This window comes from Theropithecus gelada, chromosome 4 (genome assembly GCF_003255815.1).
Source record: "Theropithecus gelada isolate Dixy chromosome 4, Tgel_1.0, whole genome shotgun sequence".
Lineage (NCBI taxonomy): Eukaryota > Metazoa > Chordata > Mammalia > Primates > Cercopithecidae > Theropithecus > Theropithecus gelada.
Window position 1 is genome coordinate 163195528 of NC_037671.1, and position 20499 is coordinate 163216026.

General features: G+C 41.0%; 1 protein-coding gene across 2 annotated transcripts in view; it reads right to left on the reverse strand.

Annotated features, from left to right (window-relative positions):
- Nucleotides 1–20499, reverse strand: part of NHSL1 (NHS like 1) — a 150862-nt gene that overhangs the window by 40718 nt on the left and 89645 nt on the right. For both annotated transcript variants that reach the window (XM_025384311.1, XM_025384312.1), the window contains exon 3: nucleotides 10824–10951. In XM_025384311.1, the coding sequence (XP_025240096.1) occupies nucleotides 10824–10951 (128 nt within the window). The remainder of the gene's footprint in view (nucleotides 1–10823; nucleotides 10952–20499) is intronic.

A 20499-nucleotide genomic window follows, 5' to 3' on the forward strand; every position in this document is an offset into this window, starting at 1 on the left:
TTGGTGGTGAAAAGATATGACCTGAGTGCTTTTGTTTTCCTAGTGCAGCAAATACAAAGGGCAGAGTCTGAGTCTGTTTTCTGTTGCTATAAAAGAATATCTGAGACTGGGTAGTTTATAAAGAGTAGAGGTTTATTTAGCTTAGGATTTCACAGGTTGAGAAGTTCAAGGGCATGGCCCTGGCTTCTAGCAAGGGCTCTCACGCTGTGTCACAACATGGTAGAGATGATCAAAAGGGAAGCAGACATGTGCAATGAGGGGAGGATCTGAGGGTTCCCGGCTTTATAACAACTGACTCTCACTAGAACTAATCTATTTCCACGAGAACCAATCCCATCAAGAGAGAGGGCAGAAACTCACTACCAAGCCAGAGAACACCACCAAGCTATTCATGAGGGATCTTCCTCCACAGCCCAGACACTTTCTACTAGGCCCCAACTTCCAACACTACCACAGTGGGATCACATTTCAACATGAGTTTTGGTGGGGACAAACTCGATCCATTTCCAAACCACAGCAGGCAGGATCTGCAAGTGACACAGAAGAAGTTGTGTTTGGAGATTTGAGAAGGTATGAAATATTACTTGGGAGAGCGGAAGAATGAACTGATGAGTTAATATAGTAGGATTGCTAGGCAGCACTTGAGGCTTGAGGTCATACATTCAGTGAAACACACCCTGGCGTCCTTCTCTAGCCTCGTTTAACCAACCAATCAGGCTTTAGTGCAAAGCAGGGAAGAGTTGGATCAAACTGGAGTTGGGTTCTTGGCCAGGAAAGTGGCAGAAGGAGAAAGGAGCCAGCAGAGTTGAAAATGTGTGCAAAGAAGTGAGTGCAATGGCAGGCCATGTAATATAAGCCGGGGAACGATGAGTGTGGACATGAAGAGGGCAGGGTTAATGGGTGAGACTTTCTCAGGGGGTAAAATAATTTTTGTAATGAGATTCTAGAGAGACCAAGCTAGAAAAATAGCAGATGGAGTTATCCTCAACTCTTCTTTGTCTCATAACTTAAGCAAATCCTATAGGATTCACTTTCCAAATAAACCTAGAAACCCCACCACTGCCATTCTGGTCCCAGCCACCCTTGGCCATCGCTTTTCTGGATTACTGCAAGGGCCTATTGTCTTATCTCTGTGTTTCTGTCTTCCACTGTCTATGGTCTAATTTTCCTACAGACAAATCCCATTAAATAATCAATCAGATCATGTTACTTCCCTGCTCAACTCCTCCAGTGACTCCCATCTCACCCAGGAGCAACAAATCCAAAATCTTTACTATGGCTAATTAGGTCCTATGTGATCTGGTCCTTGGTTATTTCCTCCAAAGTCATTATCACCACTCTTCCCCTTGCTCCGTGCCTACCTGCTCTGGTGTGTGGCTATTCTTCCCGCAGGGTAACTACAAGAAGGTTTCCAGGCCTTCCCATGTGTGATGTTCTTTTTTTTTTAAATGTTTTATTTTGTATTTTACTTTAAGTTCTGGGATACATGAGCTGAACGTGCAGGTTTGTTATTTAGATATATATGTGCCATGGTGGTTTGCTGCACCTATCAATCAGTTGTCTAGGTTTTAAGCCCCACATGCATTAGGTATTTGCCCTAATGCTCTCCCTCCCCTTTCTCCCCACCCCACTGACAGGCCCTGGTGTGTGATGTTCCCCTCCCTGTGTCCATGTGTTCTCATTGCTCAACTCCCACTTGGGTGACGTTCTTACATGTCACTTGATGGTCTGCTCTAATGACGATTCTGAGTCCTTCTTGGACACTCAATCTAAACTGGCAGTCCTGTCGCTCTGGAACTCTCCTTACCATTGTTTTATTTACCTTCGTAACACTTATCACCACCTGGTGTTGTATGATGCTTGTTTGTTCACCATGATCTTCCCTTCAGTAGAAGGGGCTTTGGTTCACTTGATGGCTTCTCAGTACTTAGAACAATGCTTGGCATATTGGCAAGACTGAATATTTACTCAGTAAATGAATGAGGGGGCGAGCAAGATGGCAGTTGCACGCAAGGTCAGGTGTTCAGCTATCCTCACTGCTACCTGGTCCTCGATCTCACTTCGTTGTTTCTGATGGGGACTCTGGAAGCAGTATAGTTATACCTGGGCACCAGGGGCAACCTGACAGAGGCTGAGAGGCTGCTGGTCGCCAGCCTGGCCATCACGGCTGGCACCGTCCTCCTCTCTGCCCACTTCCTGCTTTGGCAGACGCTGGTGTTGTGGGTGGACTGGGCCCTCAGCGCCACACTCCTGGTGCTCCACAGCCTGGAGGCCATCCTGCAGGTGGTCGCCATTGCTGCCTTCGCCAGGCACTTCTGAAGAGAGGTCAGGGCAGGAAGGCTGAAGATGGGAGCGCGGGAGAAGAGAGCATCCCTAGGCCACTGGAGAACAGCTGTAGTGCTTCAATTCTGAGTCTCAGTCTGCTAACATCTCAGCAGCATTTGCACTTAGCGCTAAACAGATTCTGTCTCTGTGATTTTTTTTTTCCATTTCTAGATTTACTATAAGTGATCCTTAAAAAGTATCTAAGCTGTTATTTTATAGTAGCTTTCCTTCACTTGTTTTAATTGTGTGTTTTCTATGTTTGGAATAATTACGTTCAAATAGCTAGATATTTTCCCTTCACCTTTTTTTTTTTTTTTTTTTTTGAGACAGAGTCTGGCTCTGTTACCCAGGCTGGAGTGCAGCGGCGTGATCTTGGCTCACTGCAACCTCCGCCTCGCAGGTTCAAGTGATTCTCCTGCCTCAGCCTCCCTAGTAGCTGGGATTATAGGTGTGTGCCACCATGCCCAGCTAATTTTTGTTTTTTTAAGTAGAGACAGGGTTTCGCCATGTTGTCTAGGTTGGCCTCAAACTCCTGGCCTCAGGTGATCCACCCACCTAGGCCTTTCAAAGTGCTGGGATTACACACATGAGCCCCCTCGCCTGGCTCTCTTCGCCGTATTTTTTAAATAAAGCAATGTGTATGCCTCACACACACACAAAAAGAATGAATAAACTGTTTGTTCAAAAGCTCACAGAGTACAATAATGCCCTAGGCCTTCACATTCACTCACCACACTCACTGACTCACCCAGAACAACTTCCAGTCCTGCAAGCTCACAGAGAACAATCTTCTTCCACTCCCCACTTTCTATATAAGGAAATTCATGCTGTAAAGGGGTGTGATGCATCCAAAGAAACACAGCAAGTGGCAGAACTAAAACTTGAAACTGGTCTCCTAACTCTGGAATGCCCCATCTCTTAACCACCCCCTTCCTCATCATTCTACCATACTTTTGGTCTCAGTCCTCAGTGCCATCTTGCCTGTTGCAACAGCCCCGTAACCATTCTTCTTACATACTTTACCATCTCTGGATCCCTCCCCCATTTCCTGATTATCCAAGTCAGAATAATTTCTTTTTCACCTAGTACTATATGCCAAACACTTAAAACAGCAGGTTATATATAATGCTTTTTATTCTACTTAGTTTTCCCTACCCTGGAGAGCTGTAAAATCCTTAAGGCATGTAAAATATCTTATTAATCTTTGAATTTTGCAGCATCTGATACATCACATACTTTTTTTTTTTTTTTTTTTTTTGAGACAGAGTCTGGCTCTGTCACCTAGGCTGTAGTGCAGTGGCATGATCTTGGCTCACTGCAACCTCTGCCTCCTGGGTTCAAGCAATTCTCCTGCCTCAGCCTCCTGAGTAGCTGAGATCACAGGCACCTGCCACCACACCCAGCTAATTTTTGTATTTTTAGTAGAGACAGGGTTTTAGCATGTTGTGCAGGCTGGTCTTAAACTCCTGACCTTAAGTGATCCACCCACCTAGGCCTTTCAAAGTGCTGGGATTATAGGCATGTGCCACTGCGCCCAGCCCCACATACACTCTTAAGAAACATTTACTGCATTGGCTGCTTTCTGTTTCTAAAATGTTCTTCCAGAAATGAATGATTTTTCTGTTTCTAAAATGTTCTTTCAGAAATGTTCATTCTTTCAATCCCAATCACCTCTATGCTGAGGAAGGCCTACCCTTTTCATTTAACATTGCAACTGTCCCTCCAGTTGATTTTACTCCAGAGTATATGCCACTCTCTAACAGAGCAAAATTACTTACAGTCATGTGCGCATAATGACATTTCAGTCAACAACAGGCCACATATACGATGGTGGTCCCATAAGATCATAACGGAGCTGAGAAATTTCTATTGCCTAATGATGTCGCGGGCATCACAACATAGCACAACACATTACTCCTGCTTGTGGTGATTCTGGTGTAAACAAACTCACTGCCCTAAGACTCATATAAAAATATGACACAACTGAGGCCCGGCACGGCGGCTCACGCCTGTAGCCTCAGCACTTTGGGAGGCCGAGGTGGGTGGATCACCTGAGATCAGGAGTTTGAGACCAGCCTGGACAACATGGTGAAACCCCGTCTCTACTAAAAATCTACTAAGAATTGCTGGAACCCAGGAGGCAGAGGTTGCAGTGAGTCGAGATCATGCCACTGCACTCCAACCTGGGAGACAAGAGCAAAACTCCATCTCAAAACAAACAAACAAAAAAACAAAATATGACACAATTATGCACAATACATCATACTTGGTAATGATATACAAGATAAAGATATCAAGTGACTATGCTACTGGTTTATGTATTTACCATACTATATATTTTGTTATTTTAGAAGGTATTCCTACTTATGAAAAAAGTTAACTGTAAAACAGCCTCAGGCCAGTCCTTCAGAAGATATTCCAGAAGAGGGTATTGTTATCACAGGAGATGACAGCTCCATGGGTGTTACTGCCCCTGAGGAACTTCCAGTAGGACAAGATGTGGAGGGGAAGAAAGTGATATTGATGCTGCTGACCCTGTACCCTGTGTAGGCCAAGGCTAGTGTGTGCGTTTGTGTCTTAGTGTTTTCCTCTTTAAACTTTTTTATTAAACATCTTAAATAAAAAAAACTGTTACAGAATAAGGATATGAAGAAAATATCTTTGTACAGCCATACAATGTATTTATGTTTTAAGCTGTGTTATTACAAAACAGTCAAAAAGTTTAAAAAATTTAAAAGCCTATAAAGTAAAAAAGTTACAGTAAGCTAGGCCGGGCGCGGTGGCTCAAGCCTGTAATCCCAGCACTTTGGGAGGCCGAGACGGGCGGATCACGAGGTCAGGAGATCGAGACCATCCTGGCTAACATGGTGAAACCCCGTCTCTACTAAAAAATACAAAAAACTAGCCGGGCGCGGTGGCGGGCGCCTGTAGTCCCAGCTACTCGGAAGGCTGAGGCAGGAGAATGGCGTGAACCCGGGAGGCGGAGCTTGCAGTGAGCAGAGATCCGGCCACTGCACTCCAGCCTGGGCGGCAGAGCGAGACTCCGTCTCAAAAAAAAAAAAAAAAAAAAGTTACAGTAAGCTACGGCTAATTTACTATTGAAGAAAGAAACATATTGCTTTTTTGTAGAGATGGGGTCTCAGTTTGTTGCCCAGGCTAGTCTTGAATTCCTGGACTCATGCAATCCTCCCACCTTGGCCTCTCAGAGTGCTGGGATTACAGGCGTGAGCTACTGAAACTGGCTAGAAAAATTTTTGTTTATAAATATAGTGCAGCCTAAGTCTACGGTGTTTATAAAGCCTACAATAGTGTACAATAATGCCCTAGGCCTTCACATTCACTCACCACACTCACTGACTCACTCGGAGCAACGTCCAGTCCTGCAAGCTCCATTCATGGTAAGTGTCCTGCTCAGATGTACCATTTTTCATCATTTCTACTGTGTTTTTATTGTGCCTTTCCTATGTTCAGATACACAAATACTCACCATTGTTACAATTATCTAGAGTATTCAGTATAATAACATGCTGTAGCCTAGGAGCAATAGGCCATACACCGGGGGTCCCTAGCCCCCAGGCCGTGCGCCTGTACCCATCTGTGGCCTGTCAGGAACTGGGCTGAACAGCAGGAGGTGAGCGGCAGGCGAGCAAGCATTACTGCCTGAGCTCCGCCTCCTGTCAGATCAGTGGCAGCATTAGATTCTCATAGGAGCGCAAACCCTGTTGTGAACTTTCCATGTGAGGGCTCTAGGCTGTACCCTCCTTATGAGAATCCAACTAGTGTCTGATGATCTGAGGTGGAACAGTTTCATCCCAAAACTGCCCCACCCACCCGTCTGGGCCATGAAAAAATTGTCTTCCATGAAACTGGACCCTGCTGACAAAGAATCTGGGGGCCACTGGGTTATCCCATCTAGCCTAGGTGTGTAGAAGGCTGTACCATCTAGGTTTGGGTAAGTGCACCCTATGATATTTGCACAATGACTAATCACCTAACAATGCATTTTTCAGCATGTATCCACAATGCATGACTGTATTTGCTCTTAGTGCCTCCCCATGAAATCAAAGCTCCATCAAGGACAGAGATTTCTTGCATTTGGTTTACTGTTACATCTCCAACACCTAGAATAGTCTCTGGCACATAGAAGGTGATCAATAAGTCCTTATTTTACAAAGGAATTATAATTCTGTGCTTGAAGGAGCTCTTTCTCAGAACACATTACGGAGCTGTGAGGAGTGTTTCTGGGTCCTAAATGACCACCACTGCTGGCTGTACAGCTTGGATGCATCCGTGCATCACAGTGACCTAGTGAATGGCAGGAAGGGCCATGAAGATTAATAAAGATTTGGACTCAGAGCAAATATTTACTTAGTAGAAATAACTCAAGGAATTACTGTTGAATGAATAAGCCAACTAAGCAGCCAATCACGTACTATGCAGATGCACACAAATGAAACCCTCACTTCAACCTGAAGACATTCGCACATGAGTTATGGAGAGGGACCTATAGGAAGTGGTAGAGAAAACATAAGGCTTATGTGTTTAATTTCCATACCAATTTCAGGATCTTTGTCACTGACAGCACACTAAGACTTGTCAACTTTATGTAGTTAAGAAGAACAAGGCTGAGTGTGATGACTCACGCCTGTAAGCCTAGAACTTTGGGAGGCCAAAGCGGGCAGATTGCTTGAGCCCAGGAGTTCTAGACCAGCCTGGGCAACATGGTAAAACCCCATCTCTACAAAAAAAATACAAGAATTAGCTGGGCGTGGAGATGTGCACCTGGAGTCTCACCTACTCGGGAGGCTGAGGCAGGAGGATCACTTGAACCCAGGAGGTTGAGGCTACAGTGAACTGTGACTGTGCCATTGCACTCCAGCCTGGGCAACAGACTCAACAGAGTGAGACCCTGCCCCAAAAACAAAACAAAACAACAACAACAAAAACACAAAAAACAGAGTGCTGCAATTAATCCAACCATGATGAATAAGCAAAAGGATGGGAAATGTGCTCCAAGATCGTGGAATTGGCTATATGTTATAGTTGGGTGGCAAGTGGTTTTTTTGATGCTGCACAGAATCAAGAAATGGTGAAGTTAATACAAAACTCAGTGAGGTTGCTCCAAGAGAAGAATGTAAGAAGGGAGTGAGGGAGGCAGGAAGGGGAAGCAGGCAGTTAGCTATTATGATGGTATAATTTGTTAGCTGATATTTAATTAGTACATAATAATGTCTAATATATATTTGATAAAATAATTTGATATTTATTTTATTCTGAAACCAATTTCTTACAGAGATTGCCTTGAGATGACATTCAGATCTAATGATTGAACATTTTTCTAATATACTTCAACTTGGTTCTACATATTTAAGAAAAGGAAAAATACAAGTTCCCCATAAAGATCTCTAATGATATATTCCAAGGATTTCAAAATACTTTTACCCAAGAACAAGTATTAACCTGATTTTTTTTTCTTTTTTGAGACAGGGTCTCACTCAGTTGCCCAGGCTGGAGTGCAGTGGTGCAAACATGTCTCACTGTAGCCTTGACTTCCTGGGCTTAAGCAATCCTCCCACCTTAGCCTCCCGAGGAGCTGGCACTACAGGTGTGCTACCACACCCAGCTAGTTTTTGTTCTATTTTTTGTAGAGACAAGGTCTTGCTACATTGCCCAGGCTGGTCTTGAGTTCCTGAGCTCAAACTATCTGGTCACCTTGGCCTCCAACATTGCTGGGATTACAGGTGTGAGCCAACACACCTAACCAAACCTGGATTTTTAAAAATCACAAAAGTAACAAAAATTGATAGCAGCAAAGAAAGCTAAGATTTGAAAGTGGCTGTGTGCTTTTGTAAGAGACCAAATATAGGAAAGCCATGAAGGCAGACATTGTAACTTGGAGAGGGTTGGGAGGGACCCCAGAAAATAGCTCTCCTCCCACACACACCAGACAGGTCCTCCCACTGCCTACCTCCTCCCTTTCACAAAAAGAAGGACACTGTGGATCCCAAGGAGACTTGTCAAGGGTCCCACCGTCAACTTCTCGTTCCCGGTCTAGTGATGCCAGCATCAGCAAATCACACTAAGGTAATTATTATGGAAACATTTGTGTTTACTGGGATGTCATGTCATATCACATCATATAAAGGATGACTTTTATATATATTCCCTTATACATGACCATTTTCATTGCACTCATTTTCAGCAGGATAGGAGCCTGTTTTCTTGGGGGTGATTTGTCCACACTCTCACACACATCTGGGAGAGGGCTGTTTGGCTGTCAGGGTCTGTGGCAATGGTACAGAGGAGTAGAAACTAGTGCAGAGGCTAACTTCCCTCAGAGTTGAGTGTCATGGTAAGCAAAGAGCTATGTGAGAATTAGAAACGATTTTTCCATTCTCCAGAAAAATCTTAGGATGCTGTCATGACAATGCCAATTTGCTAGTGGACTCTATACACCCAGAAAGCATCTGTCTCACTGGGCCCCATTATAAACTTTTCTTCTTCTCTGAGCGTCAGTATAAGGCTAATGTATATCTGGATAAACAAAAGTCTCACTCTATAATTCACTTTCTGGTTTTCATTTTCCCCTCATGCCAACAAGAGAAAAATGAAAATTTTCAAAATTAGAGTTCAGATTAATTTTGAAATGAATGCTTTACTCATTATAGTAAGATACTGTCTTTGTATATTTTAAAGGCTCAAAGGAGCAATCCAATATGTGAGAATACCTTTCAAGAACTAGAAAAAACATTCTGTGATAAAAATCTAGGTGGAAAGGGAAGGAATAGAAAGTTGTTGATCAAAGGGGACAACATTTCAGACAGGTGGAATAAGTTTTTATATCTATTGCACAGTAGGATGACTACAATCTCTAATAACAAATTGTATATTTCAAAATAACAAAGAGCGTAAATTTCACATGTCTTGCCATAAAAAATAATAGGTAAGCACAGTGACAGATACACTAGTCTGATTTAATCATTCCATGTTGTGTATCTATATCAAATCATCACATTGTGCTCCATAAATGCATATAATTATGATTTGTCAATTTAAAACATTAATTTAAAAATGTAGACCAGGCGCAGTGACTCGTGCCTGTAATTCCAGCACTTTGGGAGGCTGAGGTGGGCAGATCACTTGAAGTCAGGAATTCAAGACCAGCCTGGACAATATGGTGAAATCCTGTATCTACTGAAAATACAAAACTCTGCCAAGCGTGGTGGCGTGTGCCTGTAATTCCATCTACTTGCAGGCTGAGGCATGAGAATTGCTTGAACCTGGGAGGTGGAGGTTGCAGTGAGCCAAGACTGCATCACTGCACTCCAGCCTGGGTGACAGAGCAAGCAAGACTGTCTCACCAAAAAAAAAAAAAAAAAAGTGAATCTAAAGAAAAAATCCGGGTTAAGATCATTTGAAGATCAAAAGTTTAAGGTAGTAATTTCCCTTTTGCTTTCTGAGGCAGGGTCTTGTTTTGCTGCCCAGGTTGGAGTACAATGGAGTGACCACAACTCAAATTCCCGGGCTCAAGGGATCCTCCTGTCTCATCCTTCCAAGTAGTTGATATAACAGATGCATGCCACAACGCCTGGCTTAATTTCCCATGTTTTGATCAATTCTTATCTTATTTTATTCTCTGAAGTTACCTATTTGAGGAAAAGGACAATAAATTTTGAATAATGTTCTTCAATCAATAAGGCACTTATAAATTGGCCTAATTCCACTGAAAGTTTTTAATTAATTAAAATGGTTGTGAAACAAAACACTATTCATCAAATCTTATTTTAAGTAATAATTCCAGTGTCAATCCACATTACTTAATAAATGAAAATAAAACTACATAAATCAAAATCTTCATACATTTTTATTCTTTCATATGTATTTAGTATTAAGAAAATTACTTATCTTAAGTGGTTTGTGCATATCGCCAGAGATGGCAGAGGAAAAGGAACCCAAATGTAACATAGCATCACTAAATGAATTGGCTAGTGCAATAATATTAAGTAAATGCACTGTTTCTATTCTATTTCTATCAATAACACTGACCACTGTAAAGCAGTGGGTTCTACGATTATGATCAGAGTTCTTCATTGTCATATAACTGAGTTCTTGGTCATATGAAAAATCAAACAAGAGAAAAAAGCCCTTTATTTTTCTAACCAAAAAAGAATATTTTAGATGCACAAATACACTGATTTTATGTCTCCTTTATAAATTCTTTAGATTCTAATCTTACCTTTTTAAAAATCAGGATAGTTTTATATTTTCTGAAAAGCTGCAAAGAGTATTGAGAGTTTCCTGTGTACCCTTCACCCAGTTTCCATTTATGTTATTCTCTTACATAATTATGGCACATTTGTCAAAACCAAGATATTCACTTGAGACAATACTATTGATTAAAATACAGGCTTGATTTTGATATTACCAGTTTGTCTACATATATCCTTTCTGTGTTCTGGAATCCAACCCAGGACCCCGTGTTGAACTTTGAAGCTTACCTTTTGATCTGCTTCTTCATCTTCGTCTTGGTACTCATCACAGAGTGGGCTGGCGTTGGCCGCAAAGGTGGGTCCCTGAGAGTAGTACTGAGAACTGCGGTAGCCATCATGCCGCAACTTATCACATTCTGCAGAGGGGCACGCAGGGAGGGGAAGAAGGTTATTAAAAAGCTGTATTCCTCTTTGCTTACTTTACATTTACTCTTCTTTTTTACTTTTCAAAGTTATATTTTTCTAGGCATTAACAGGATTTTGAAATAATGGTAAAAACAGTTAAGAATTATTAAAGTCCCTAGTACACACTACATACCATATTTCAATTAATATTAATATTAAATTAATACTTGATAAGACTGCATTCAGAGCTCACAACTACCCTGTGAGGTAGACACCATCATTAATTCTACTTTACTCACAGGACATTGATGTTTAGGGTAATTATGTTATTTGCTCTATAATGTTATGCAAGTGAGCGGTGGACTCGGAATCTTAACCTTAGTAAGCCTTAGTTACTAGATTATGTGAAAGTATTCCACACAGAAAAAAAAAAGCGATGCTCATGCTATGCTTGTTTCCTAGACTCATTTTAGCTAGAAGGGACACACGAGATCATGGATTATAATGTTCTCATTTTATATTAATTTTCTCAATTTAATTTTGATGTCAAACAGCCTGTAAATCTTGTGTGGAATTTAACAGGAAGGTGGGTGCCAGCCTGAGACATCTGCCAGCCCACAGAGGAATGTCTGGCACCACTATGGTACTTTGGACTTCAGGGGTACTGGGGCCACTGGCTGTGTGGAAAGGAGGATCCTCTTTGAGGGGAAAGCACTGCACTGGCAGCTCTCATGGGTTGGGGCAGGTGCTGTCAGAAAATTTCCAATGGCTCTTTAAAGCACCAAGATGCACAAAGGAGCATTTGCCTCAAAAAAGGATTTGCCACAGGGTTCCTTTAAATATCTGACTTTCTAAAGGGGCACAAAACGTGTGTGGTTTTGGAAAAGTTTTCTCTTTGCACAGCTTTATAAAAAGCATGCATCTACAGGCACAGAACTAAACTAGGGCATCTTCAGAGTTCCTTTCTGACATCAGGATCCACGATTCTTCCTCAAAGAGGAGACGGCAGTCACTTCAGTGGAGGGCTAAAAATATTAGACCAATTTTAAATAAGCCAGGGGATTAAAAAAAAGTCCTCATTCTCCTTTGATACCTCACAGTGGGAGTGGAAGGACAACGTTTACAATTCGGAACTGCAAATTAGACAAAAATGAGGACCTGTTAGAATGGCAAGCTAATGAAAACATGCAAATGTAATCATAAAATGGCTAACTAATACTACTTCAGTTACTTATAGGTCAAAAATTTTGTGGTGGCAACTACTTGTAATATTGATTAAAAGTGATATTTAAAGAAAATTTCTGAAAATTCCAGAACACAACATATTTTTAATGAGAATTTACTCATATTAATCTAACCCTTTATAAGAAATATTTTCACATTTTCTCCATTTGGCAATTTTCCTGAAATAAAGAGTATGATTAGAAACTATATTCTCAGGCTGGGCGTGGTGGCTTACGCCTGTAATCCCAGTACTTTGGGAGGCCGAGGCAGGAGGATCATCTGAGGTCGAGAGTTCGAGACCAGCCTGACCAACATGGAGAAACCCTGTCTCGTCTAAAAATACAAAATTAGCCGAGCGTGGTGGTGCATGCCTGTAATCCCAGCTACTCAGGAAGGCTGAGGCAGGAGAATCGATTGAACCCAGGAAGCAGAAGTTGCAGTGAGCCAAGATTGTGCCACTGAACTCCAGCCTGGGCAACAAGAGCAAAACTCAGTCTCAGAAAAAAAAAAAAAGGAATCTATACTCTCACTCTACAGAGATAATGTTATATGTTATATAAAGCATGATTAGTACTTTTGTTTTTTTTTTTTTTTTTGAGACAGGGTCTTACTCTATCATGCAGGCTGGAGTGCAGTAGCACGATGATCACGGCTCACTTCAGCCTCAACCTCCTGGGCTCAAGTGATCCTCCCACCTCAGCTTTCTGAGTAGCTGAACTATATAGGCACATGCCATCAAGCCTGGCATTATTTTTTTTTTAATGTTTTAGATATGGGGACTCACTACGTTGCCTAAGCTGCTCTTGAACTCCTGGACTCAAGCGATTCTTCCACCTTGGCCTCCCAAAGTACTGGGATTACAGACATGAGCCACTGAACCCAGCCTGATTAGTAGTTTTCAAATGGTATTTTCTGCAGAGTTCTGACATTCTGTAAATATTGGATTAGATTTTCTTTAAATAGCTACCTTAAAGCTAAGATTAAAAAATAACACTCAAGAATGGCTATAATTAAAAAGCAAGGCCGGGCATGGTGGCTTACACCTATAATCCCAGCACTTTGGGAGGTTGAGGCAGGTGGATCATTTGGGGCTAGGAGTTGGAGACCAGCCTGGGCAACATGGCAAAACCCCACCTCTACTAAAAATACAAAAAGAAAAAAAAAAAAAAAAAGAGCCAGGCATGGTGTCACACGCCGTAATCCCAACTACTCCAGAGGCTGAGGCAGGAGAATTGCTTCAACCCGGGAGGCAGAGGTTGCAGTGAACTGAGATTACACCACTGCACTCCAGCCTGGGCAACAGAGTGAGATTCAGTCTCAAAAAACAAAACAAAAGTCATAAGCAACAGATGTTGGCATGGATGTAGACAAAAGGAAACATTTACACACCATCGGTGGGAATGTGTATTAGTACCACTTCTATGGAAAACAGTATGAAGATTTCGCAAAGAACTAAAAATAGAATGACCATTCGACCCAGCAATCCCACTACTGAGCATCTACCCAAAGGAAAAGAAATCATTACAGAAAAAAGATACCTGCACCCATATGTTTATCGCAGCACTATTCACAATGGCAGAGTCATGGAATCAACCTAAGTATCCAACAATAGTTGACTGGATAAAGAAAATGTAGTAGATACACATCATGGAATACTATCCAGCCATAAAAAAAGAATTAAATCATATCATTTGCAGGAACTTGGACAGAATTGGAGGCCATTATCCTAAGTGAAATAACTCAGAAACAGAAAATCAAATAGTGCATGTTCTCACCCTATTAGTGGGAGTCAAACAATTGGTACACATGGACACACAGATGGAAATAAATAAATAAAACTGGGGACTCCAAAAGGAGGGAGGGTGGAAGGGGGGTGAGGGTTAAAAATTACCTATTAGGGGGCCGTGCCAGTAGCTCATGCCTGTAATCCAAGCACTAATGGAGGCCGAGGTAGGCAGATCACCTGGGGTCAGGAGTTAGAGACCAGCCTGGCCAACAAAGAAAAACCCCGTCTCTACTAAAAACACAAAAATCAGCCGGGTATGGTTGTGGGTACCTATAATCCCAGCTACTTGGGAGGCTGAGGCAAGAGAACTGCTTGAACTCAGGAGGCACAGATTGCAGTCAGCCCAAGATCATGCTATCATACTCCAGCTTGGGTGACAAGAGCGAAACTCCATCTCAGAAAAAAAATAAAAATAAAAAAATTATCTATTGGGTACAGTGTTCACTGTTTAGGTGATGGGTACACTACAAGTCCAAAGCTCACCATTACACAATATACCCATGTAACAAACCTGCACATATACTCCCTGAATCTAAAAAAAAAAAAAAAATTGAATAAATAAGACTCAAGTTCAATAGTTTTACATACCAAATTTTAAGACAATGAGGGAATTAATTTATTAACTTATGCTGCTAAATTAACTTTCCGGTGGTCCTAGAAATAAAGCTATTCCTGCTCTCTCTGTAAAACTAAAGTCTAAAGATCTATTTATTGTTGTAAAATAAACCAATATAAACTATTATCATTTGTAGCTACTTATCTATGTAATTCAGGATATTCAAACACTTTACAAATATAAAGAGAAGTCCAAAGCCCTTTTAAACTAAATTAATTTATTGTTCAAAATTGTCTTCTTTGCTTCATTGATGAACCCTATAAGAAGTTTAAATTATAGGGCTGGGCACAGTGGGTCACACCTGTAATCCCAGTGCTTTGGGAGGCCAAGGTGGGAGGGTTGCTTGAGGCCTCAACATTAGTACGTCCAGTATGTGTCACTTTTTTGAGCCCAGTTTAAAAGACAATGCATCCTTTTTCTACCATGAAATCTATGTCACAATTTTTTTTTTTTCTTTTGAGACGGAGTTTTGCTCTTCTTGCCCAGGCTGTAGTGGAGTGCAATGGCGCAATCTCGGCTCATCGCAACCTCCGCTTCCTTGGTTCAAGCTATTCTCCTGCCTCAGCCTCCCGAGTAGCTGGGATTACAGGCATGCACCACCACACCTGGCTAATTTTTGTATTATCAGTAGAGACTGGGATTCTCTATGTTGGTCAGGCTGGTCTCGAACTCCTGACCTCAGGTGATCTGCCCGCCTCGGCCTCCCGAAGTGCTGGGATTACAAGCGCGAACCACTGCGCCTGGTCAAAAACATGTTTTAATGGCAGTATAAGAAATGGTAGTAAAACAAATGAAATATGATGCTGGATCTAAGAGAAGACTAGACAATATAAATTCATGACAGCTGACCAATTTTTTTTGCTCTTATCAAATTTCTGAAATTTAGTAAACTCATCAAATTCCACTGTCATTTATACCAACTCTAGGAGAAATTCAGAAAATTTTCCTCTTGTCAAGTTGCAACAGATCTCAGGTTCTAAAACCATGGTTTTGTTCATTAGAAATGGAGTTTATTGTCTGTGGAGTGAAACAAAACTGAGAGCAAGCCATCATGAATAAGCAAAGACTTTTTAGACACTGAACTGAGAGAATAACTGCAAAGCAGAGCATAATTTAAAGCCAGGTTATGCCTGCAACCACAGGCTAGAAACAAGATCCTAAATGTAAACTTATAAACTGTTCATTTCTGGAATTTTCCATTTAAAATTTTCAGACCATGGTTGACTGCAGGTAGTTGAAACTATAGAAAGTGAAACCACAAATAAGAGAGGACTACTTTAAACATGCTATTATCTACACGAGGAAAATGCAAGGTGCTTAGTGATGCTGATAAAAGTACATGGACATTTTTACCACTGACTTCTGTAATTTGTCACGATTGATTTCTTCATGTGTATAATTTCATAAGAGAAAGCATACAATGCAGTGAACATTTTCCTGAATTTATTATAAAGATTCTGAAATATAATCTGAGGGGGCAAAGTTCTTAAATAGATGGTTACTAAGTATGACCTGCTTAAATGAGAGGGAGATGGAGAAATAGAAGAAAGAGAAATTGAATGCAAAGTGGATTAAGATGGGATTCTTCTTCTATTTCCCAAGGAAATGATGTGGGATGATGAGTGGATGCTAAAAGAAAAAAAGTAAGAAGTTTGCTGACTTCTTAGATTGTGTGACAAAGGGAAAGAACTGATGGAAGAAGCAGTCATTCCTCTGTATCGGAAGGGGATTGGTTCCAGGACCCCAGAATACCACAAATCCATGCATACTAAAGTCCTGCACATCACAGACCCAGAAAGTCGGTTTTCTGTATAATGTAGGTTTCACACAATGTGAACAGTGTATTTTCCATTCGCATTTGGTTTCAGATGCAGAAAATACCTGAGTATTATATTTTCCATTCACATTTGGTTTCAGATGCTGGACCCAGAATGTATGGAGGGCTGACTGTATTGAAAAAATCCATATAAGTGGGTCCTCCAAGTTCAAACGTGTTATATTCAAGGGTCAACTGTATTTAAAACAAGCACTGCAGTGTGAAAAGCCAGAAGGACCAGTTCAGTGGGCCAGTTGTCATTTTTCAGGTCATGGGTAGTGTTGACGTGTATGAGTATGAGTTGCTAGGAAAGTTTTGAAACATTCAGGTTAAAGCATAATTTGGTATTTCTAGCATGGTATTCTACATATACCATATTTTAAAATCTGAATGTGATTTATTTTTAACAGTATTAAATCTTTTGCAACCTTCCTACTGTAATTCAAGGTCATTAAACATTGGGAGGACTCCAATACCAAAGTTAATTATAAAAACAGCAGTCATGATGTACTGCTTCAGTGAAAAAGTCCTATGATGATCTAGAGTCTAAAATATTTTTTTTCAGATCACTGATTTTTAAAGCCAATACTACTGACACTTTTCTAAACTGAAAGCCTCTTGCTATCATTATCTGATTTGTGCTCACAATAACTCTCTGCGAATTGAAGGAAAGCAGTTATTATATCAGTCTTACAGATTCTGAAGCCCAGGTATAAAGTTTCTGGCAGTTCGAAGTTTTTAAAGTTCTATCCCAGTTAATAATCTACCAGATTATTAATAACAGGGCAAAAGGCCAGTTCTATCACAAAACTTCACCTTAGTCCAGAAGGACTGAGAATACATAAGACTATAAACATTCACGTTTAGAAGAAAATAAATTCCAGCCCAATAGCTGAAGTATTGTATAGCTAAATAATCTAGTTTGAGCTTGCGAGTAAATACATAGGAAAAACTGACTGCACCTAAATATCATGTATTGTGAATATTAGAGAACTTATTTTCTTAAGGAAAAATCAAACCAAAGTGCATTTAAAATAGAAGGGATTTATTTACCTACCCCTTCATTAATTTGTTTGGCTTGGCAATATTGGAAAAGAGAAAGAAATCATACTGATACTGTAGTTAGGATTCTCCCTTGTCCCTCATGCATGATGAATTTTCCAAAAGTATATTTAGATTTTCCATAAATTCTTCAAAGCAGTTGAACTTCAATTTATTTAATTGTCTTCAACAATAAACAAACTAGAACATAATTAAAAGACAATAGATGTTCAAACATTTAAGTTATTCAGTTGTGTGTAGCGTATCAAAGAGGTGACAAGCTGTTTTAAATCTTAAAGACACTGTGTATTTAATACAGACCTTTTCAATGAATATTTTCCTTTATAATTTATACTAGTTTTAAATAATAAGTTTCAAATAAATAGGCCTTTTGGTTTATTATTAGACTAATGATTTATTCTTTTCTCCCTTGCCCTCTTTTTAGAGCAAGAGTTGTTATGTAGCTATACAGGAATATGTATAACAGCATAAAAGCGTGCTTTTATATTTCAAGTATTAAACTCAAATTTACCTCCTAATAAATGCAAATTTGAGCCCATAAGACCACTTCTTCACGAATCATCACTTCAGTGACACTTAGCATTCAAAGCAATATAAAACATAAAAAAGAGAAAATATATGTCTTTAATAATTAAGCCCAAGACTTTCTAAAAGTTCTAAAAGTAAATATTTTATCTCTTAATGGAACCTATAAAGACAAAACATTCCAGATAATGGAGTACAATATGCTTCGCTGCAGGTGAAGCAAGAAAGTGAGTCAATATGAAAATATGCCAACTATCACCCTGGTGTCAAGAAAAAGGGAAATTTCCTGAAGGGAATACGTCTTACTTTGCCTCAAAAAAGGAAGATGAGGCCGGGCGTGGTGGCTCACGCCTGTAATCCCAACATTTGGGAGGCCAAGGTAGGCGGATCACAAGGTCAGGAGTTCAAGACCAGCCTGGCCAATATGGTGAAACTCCATCTCTATTAAAATACAAAAATTAGCTGGGCGTGGTGGTGAGTGCCTGTAGTCCCAGCTACTCAGGAGGCTGAGACAGGAGAATTGCTTGAACCCAGGTGGTGGAGGTTGCAGTGAGCCAAGATGGCACCACTGCACTCCAGCCTGGGCAACAGAGTGGGACTCTGTCTCCAAAAAAAAAAAAAAAAAAAAAGAGGATGAAAGTTATCTAGACTTATACTACCAGAAAGATGGAAAAGGGAAAGTCAAGCTGGCAACAATTATGTTTTCTTTCCAACCTCCAGATTCAGTGATTTTCCTGACCTGTGCTTTGGCCAGCCATTTCTTTCTAAGCCTCTGAACACTCCTCTTTCAGACAGTCAAGGCAGAGCTAACTTGGAGACAACACAGAATGAATACACAGAGGCATCAACACCAGTTTCTCAAGTCACCTTTGCCACCAATGAGAGAGAAAAGCAGCAGCAGTCAAGAGCTCCAACTCTGAAACTGGGGAGCTGTGTCTTGGAATCCTAACTTGTAGCTTGTATCGGGTAGTGGGACTAAAGGGTTACATTCCAGCCTTCAAGGTGCTTACAGTTTAGCTGCCTCATTAGACAAATTCACAGGCCAATGTACAGAGCAGTGGCGTCCCAAAGTAAGGTGCATCAGAATCCCCGGGAGGGCTCGTTATAAAATCACTGCTGAGTCCACTCCCATATCTGATTCAGTAGGTCTGGGGTGGAGCCTGAGAGCTTGGATTCCTAGCAAGTTCTCAATCAATGCTGATGCAGCGTCCTGTGAGCCACACCGTGAGAAAACTGTTTCAGAGTAAGACAAATACCTAAAGAGAAGTAGAAATAAAATTAAAGGGATCAATATGATATCCATTTAGGGTGGAGGTGAAAGTGAAAGAGGAGAAGTCTTCTCCACTTAGAGGAGGTGTTAGGTGGGGCTCCCAAAGAGGGCAATAGAATTTTGCTTCCTATATACTCCACGTGAGAAATGATAAAAGGCCCAAAGGAAAAGAGGGTTGGTCTGTTCTTTTTATTATGTCACAAATGATCCACACTCACCAAGTGAATAACTTAAAAGGGAACATAAGATAAAGAATTTAGCTGATACGGTACAGATCAATGGTGGGGGAATGCTATATCTGGTATCTACCTTTAGTCCCTAAAGAATGCCGTTTTGTTCCAGGAAAAGCTTTAGTTTTGCTACTGTAGAAATGTGTCTTACATGTCAAGATTCCCTTAAAGTGCTTGGAGGGTTCTAACATTTATTTTAACACTCCACTCCAGCTGCAACTGCAGGGAAAGCTTCCTGATCAGGCCACCACCATCTCTCGCCTGATGGTGACCTCCACCTGGTCTCCTACTTTGACTCCCTTGTCTCCTTTACTGTGAACTTTCAACGCACAATCAGATTGATCCATTTCAAAATAATGAGTCAGATTATGTCACTTCTGAGTTCAAATCTCTCCACACCCTGAATGTAAAAGCCAAAGTCCTCCTAATGGTTTCTAAGCCCTGCATGATCTGACTCAATGTGGGTGGCTGGCTGGTGCTCAGTGAGTTCCTTAAATGAATGAATGATCTGTATTTATTCAGCAGCATGCTTGAAAGGGTATTTTAACTATACTACAAAAGTGATGGCCCCACTGCTCACCCAGGTAGATTTTATCCTCGGCCACATTTTCCGCCTTCATCAACCCAAGGCATATGACCTGACCTCCCATTAAATGGGCCTCTTCTCCCATCCACAACTCACATATTTGAGTAATAGGTGGATGAGAGGAGAGTAGGTGGAACAGAATGAATAAGGAAGATGATGTCTGGTGCACCGTCGTGGTTATCTATCCAAGGAAATTTTGCCTCAGTAGAATTTCAGGGAAACTGACCAATCGAGGATTAAAAAGTTAACCGCATCATGGACAACTCCCCAAAGCTTTCTAGTCAGACAGAACAGATGCCACAGGAAAGCTGCATTTTCAGAAAAACCTTGCAGGCAAGTTTAGGCGGGGAGTAAGATGGAAGAGAGGAGGTGGTGACAAAATGCCACCTTTGAAATGGACAGGTTTCTTTGCCAAGGGAGGGGGACAAAAAAGGAATGATGAGC